The sequence below is a fragment of the Penaeus japonicus genome, unplaced genomic scaffold, assembly GCF_977035675.1.
Source record: "Penaeus japonicus unplaced genomic scaffold, GWHDUDI00000001_assembly GWHDUDI00000007, whole genome shotgun sequence".
Classification (NCBI taxonomy): domain Eukaryota; kingdom Metazoa; phylum Arthropoda; class Malacostraca; order Decapoda; family Penaeidae; genus Penaeus; species Penaeus japonicus.
The window spans coordinates 10947186-10952185 of record NW_028234409.1 but is presented as its reverse complement, the minus strand read 5'-3'; the positions used below and the strand labels follow the sequence as shown (position 1 = coordinate 10952185).

The following is a 5000-nucleotide window of genomic DNA, read 5'->3' as shown; positions in this document are numbered from 1 at the left end:
TATTTATATATATATGTATATATGTGTATGTATATGTATATGTGTATATGTATATATGTATATATATATTATGTATATATATATTATGTATATATATATGTATGTTTTTAGTGAAATTATTTGGATTTTTTTTCTTTTCAGATTCATGATAACAAAGACTTTACGAGATATGCGTGTGGAGGCAGCTATAATCAACATTCCAGTTAACCTTACGTCGGTGCCCTTCCATAAATTAAATCAGCCACCTTGGATTCTATGGTGATATTAGTCATTGTAGTCTTGTGAATATTGACAAAAATGATAAACAAGGCCTCTATTTAACACTTAATAGTTCCTCTTACATTTCAAGACCACTGCCCAGATATCTTCTTGCTCTTCTTCACACCTGCCACTTCTGCTTTCCTCTTGCACCCACCACCCAATTGCTCACCAAAAAGTGCCTCTAAATAGTAATTTATTTTAAAACTATTTATGTTAAAAAAATATATTTATTTCATAACAAGAGTAATTTTGTTTGCTGTGTCTGATGTCCCCTGGTTTAGGGCCTAAAATGTTATCGCATGTTCAATACATGTTGTACACATGTAAACCGATGCAATTTAGATAAATGAAAAAAATCTTTTCCCCTTGTATCTGGTATTTTTGTCAAATACTTGCTTCTAGTAAAGTCAAGTTCTGTTCAGATGCGTCTTTTTATCCAGTTGTAGGTTAAGGTATTGTGTCTCAACTTTAAAAGAATGTACTTACTAAAGTTTAGTTATACTTTGGTCAAGACATATGCTACCTGTACCAGTATTCCACAGAAAATACTATCCTTTCAAGCATCATAATGTAAACATTGACCTTATAGATTTAAAACAGCATGTTCTTGAAGGGTTAATGTGTTTATGAACAATATCAAGAAACAGAATTCATTCTACCTCACATGGAGCTATAGAATAACCATGCTAATCATATTGAAAAGTTGTTAAATCTTTGGAAAGTTTAACAAGAAACTAATTCCATTATACTGAGTATGCTAACCTAATTAACCATTTTGTCTTGTACTACACTTCATTCAACCCAGCTACTCCTGTATACCACAAATTCATCTTTTTTAAGGAGACAGAAAAATCTCATGATCGACATTTTTCCTTTTCTTCCTCCTTCCTGTTCCTCTTGTTATTATTATTACATATTAGTGATAGATAATTTTTATACATTTAGCAAGGTTTTATGGATGCTATAGATTAAGATGTGCTTGGTGCAGTGGCACTTCACATACTTATGTTACACATACATTTGCAAAATTGTTGATGTCTGTTGGATTCCTTCTGTGTAGTTTATTTGCAAATAATTCAGTATTTTTACATTTTGAAATTCTGGAGATCCAAGCCAAATACCAATTTGTAGTCAAGTTAAAAAGTTAATGTATGCTGTTCGAGATATGAAGCTGAGAAACCCTTTCCAAGAGCAAGGCAGCATGTTGTTTTCTGCAACTGGAAGCACTAGAAGGTTTAGAACGCTGCTGTTTTATATTATGACTCATGAGATGATATTACAGTCCAGTATACATGCCTTGGGCTTTAATCCATCCTTTCTTGATATTTGAACAATATTTACCAGGGTGTACACTCATCTGTCAGAGCAAACTGCTGGTACAGACTGCACTGCATGAATTTAACATAAGGGTTTACTGGTGTAATGTCATGTAAAATAAAGTTGTTCCTTTGTGTGTAGGTGCTTGAGTATTAGTGTGTGAGATGTATTATTTTTATATCACTAAGAATTATAGTTAACCCTTTCCCGACGGGGCATGCGCTAAGTGAAAACCCCTACACCGCGCCATTGCAATATTGCATTGGAAACGTCACACTGGCATGACGCCCTGGCATCGGGAATTTAGCTGTGTCACACGGGTGTGACGCACCTTCATCATAGGGTTAATAAAAGCTTGACTGCACATGCTGTACAGCCATTGCATTATTGCATTGGAAACGTCACACTGGCATGACGCCCTGGCATCGGGAATTTAGCTGTGTCACACGGGTGTGACGCACCGTCATCATAGGGTTAATAAAAGCTTGACTGCACATGCTGTACAGCAGTAATTGATATACTAGACAAGTTTTAGGTCTGATTATACTAAGCAAGATATTTTGCAATTTACTGCTATGTGGATATCTCTGGCATTGCCTGTTGACTTTGCCTAATGAGGGCACAGCCCACCAGATAGTGTTCAACCATGCAGATGTAGCATTACATTTCTAGTTGGAGAAATTTGAGACTTAACTTTTGCAGATTTCTGTATTTGTTATTGAATACGTTCAAAGACAAAGACATGAAACAGTGTCCACATGATTGGGTATGCCCTGTCAGGAGGGTAAAGTAGGAGAATGCCCATGCATATAGTTGGGCGAAATAGCAAGAAAATGGCTGCATTGGCCGTACTGCACAACCACATGCTGATAGGACTGCCAGTCACTACAATCCTAGGGAGCTTGACAGACTTGGCCCACTGAGAGGACAACCTGCTAGGCTTGCACAATCATGTGGATGCAGCTTGACTAAGCTCCAGAGGTGGTATGTTGTACATCATTGAACCACTGAATATTACATACTAAAGTGAAGCAAGATTCATATATATTATCATGTGCCACTCCTTCCACTTTCATTTTCTGAGATTTGGCAACGTGGCTCCGGCACATTTTCACCTATTTGGCATAGTATTTCTCATGCCTCTGATTCTAAGACTACTTTTAAATCTATGGAGATGGAAAAAAAAAAAAAAATATAGTGGTGTATAAACTCCAATGTATTACCAAGTAACTAACTCCTGCTGTTAGACCAACCACCATTTTGGTATTCATTTCCATTTGAATCACCATGATGAGTTAACAATTATTGGAAAAATTGCAATTTGAGTGGTTCTCTTGCTTGTATATGTCTCCTCACTGTTTGACCGCACCATATTTCTATCTATCAAGGTGAAGAAACTAATCCATTAAGCAAATTACTTCTGAAGTTATTTTTCCACTGAAGCTGAAAATTTGCAATATTCTTATAAAAAGGTTCTGCGACTAAATTCATAAGTACTCTTAATACTTTATTGAAATTCAGAGTAATTTCTGTACATCAATAATTACTAGGGTGTGAAATTCAATGCAGTTATGGTGCTTGGCAACTCCCAGATGATCAGCTGTTCCACTGTTGACAAAAAAACAAACAAAAAAACTTTTCATTTTTTTAAAGATTTACTTTGTTAAAATCTCTTACAATTCAGATTTTCTCAGTCACAATGGTATTATGACAAGGGATCAGAATCTTTTCTAAATCATGAGAGACTTTTTATATCTGTAAATTATATGGTTTGATCAATTCTATACTTAATTTGAATTTTTAAAATTGCTGGGTACATTTTCGATTTTACACAAAAATCAGATCTTTACCTTCTAGATCAATCCAGGTCACAGCAGACTCTAGCAAAATTCAGACTAATGTTGAAAAACCCATATAATGGAGATTTCTTCCCTCAGGAACTGTCATCAAGATTCACCTCCAAAGTCTCGTACAAGCTTTTTCTCTAGAGTCTAAAGAGAGTCAGAAATCTGGTCCTCTAATGTATTGTAGAGGCATGAAGTCTTTGCTGTAGTTGCCCTTCAACCTTCAACCATACAACTGAAAAAATTATATTTATAATTACTTAAAGAAAACATACATGCAGTAATTTTACCAGAATAAAAATAAAAGCTGCAGATCTACAAATGACTCATTCATGACAATATATGCCAGGGGTATCTTTTTTTTTCATTATAACAAGCTTTCCATTAAGTCAATACAGAGAAGGTACTGGGACAATAAGAAAGAACTTACTTTTTCATTCACATTCAGGAGGCCTTGCAGTAATACAGACTTTCTACTGTTGACAAAGAAACCTTGGAATTAATTTTTCAGATTTTCATATGTTAACTTCCTAAAATATCTGAACTTTCAGAATTGGATCTACATAAATCATGGGTAATCGGTGATAATTATTTCATCAGTATGCAAAGAGAAATAAATATATAAATAAATAAAAAATATGAAACCTTACCTTATGCAGTAATCCAGACTTCCCACTGTTGACAAAGAAACCTTGGAATTAAATTCTTCAGATTTTCATATGTTAACTTCCTAAAATATCTGAACTTTCAGAATTGGATCTACATAAATCATGGGTAATCGGTGATAATTATTTCATCAGTATGCAAAGAGAAATAAATATATAAATAAATAAAAAATATGAAACCTTACCTTATGCAGTAATCCAGACTTTCCACTGTTGATAAAGAAACCTTGGAATTAATTTTTCAGATTTTCATATGTTAACTTCCTAAAATATCTGAACTTTCAGAATTGGATCTACATAAATCATGGGTAATCGGTGATAATTATTTCATCAGTATGCAAAGAGAAATAAATATAAATAAATGAAAAAATGAAACCTTACCTTATAATCAAACACTTCATGGTAACTGAGGATTGCTGACCGCTTTACTGGTAAGCAGCATGTCCGATCAATTACATAATTCCTGCTGAGTGACTGATATTATCCACAGCCAACATTAGACCTGATAGATACAGGGGAGTTAGTAATCATTCTTGATGAGGACTATTCTTTCTTAAAACCTACTGTCAACTCACTCTCAACTGTGTATAACTCTTAAGTAAATATTTATAGAAATATGTGCTTTGCCCTATTCCATACTCTTTCTGTAGGGATTTACACGGGCAAAATAGATCTCTACCTTAAATGCATCAATTGAAGTCTGTCAGCTGCGGTGAAATTCAGCTGAATCAGATTTTGTCTCTTAGGAAGTACCTTTGGGGATTCAATTGAAGGTTCTCCATCCATCACAACTATTTTCTCTAGAAGTTACTGTATGAAGACGCTCTGCAAACTGGTCCCAGTTGATATCAAGTACTGGCTGCATTGCCTGTGTTTTTCAGTTGCATAGCTGAAAATTACATTATAACATTTA

The 5000-nt window shown here is 34.5% G+C and overlaps 1 protein-coding gene and 1 long non-coding RNA gene across 8 annotated transcripts in view; one reads left to right on the top strand and one right to left on the bottom strand.

The window, feature by feature from the left end:
• LOC122261926 (PRADC1-like protein) overlaps window positions 1-682 on the top strand; it is an 11744-nt gene extending 11062 nt beyond the window's left edge. The window contains exon 5 of the mRNA XM_043029759.2: window positions 142-682. Within this exon, the coding sequence (XP_042885693.1) occupies window positions 142-262 (121 nt within the window). The 3' untranslated portion in view covers window positions 263-682. The remainder of the gene's footprint in view (window positions 1-141) is intronic.
• A 2390-nt stretch (window positions 683-3072) lies between these two features.
• The window catches only part of LOC122261925 (uncharacterized), a 4514-nt gene continuing 2586 nt past the window's right edge, over window positions 3073-5000 (bottom strand). For 4 of the 7 annotated variants that reach the window (XR_015191133.1, XR_015191137.1, XR_015191135.1 and 1 more), the window contains 6 exons: window positions 4767-4976; window positions 4469-4589; window positions 4273-4297; window positions 3853-3898; window positions 3429-3657; window positions 3073-3186 (listed from right to left, as the gene is read on the bottom strand). This is a non-coding gene — a long non-coding RNA (uncharacterized LOC122261925). Of the gene's footprint in view, window positions 3187-3428; window positions 3658-3852; window positions 3899-4072; window positions 4098-4272; window positions 4298-4468; window positions 4590-4766; window positions 4977-5000 lie in introns of all 7 variants that reach the window. The other 3 variants (XR_015191134.1, XR_006223937.2, XR_015191138.1) reach the window with 3 other exon arrangements.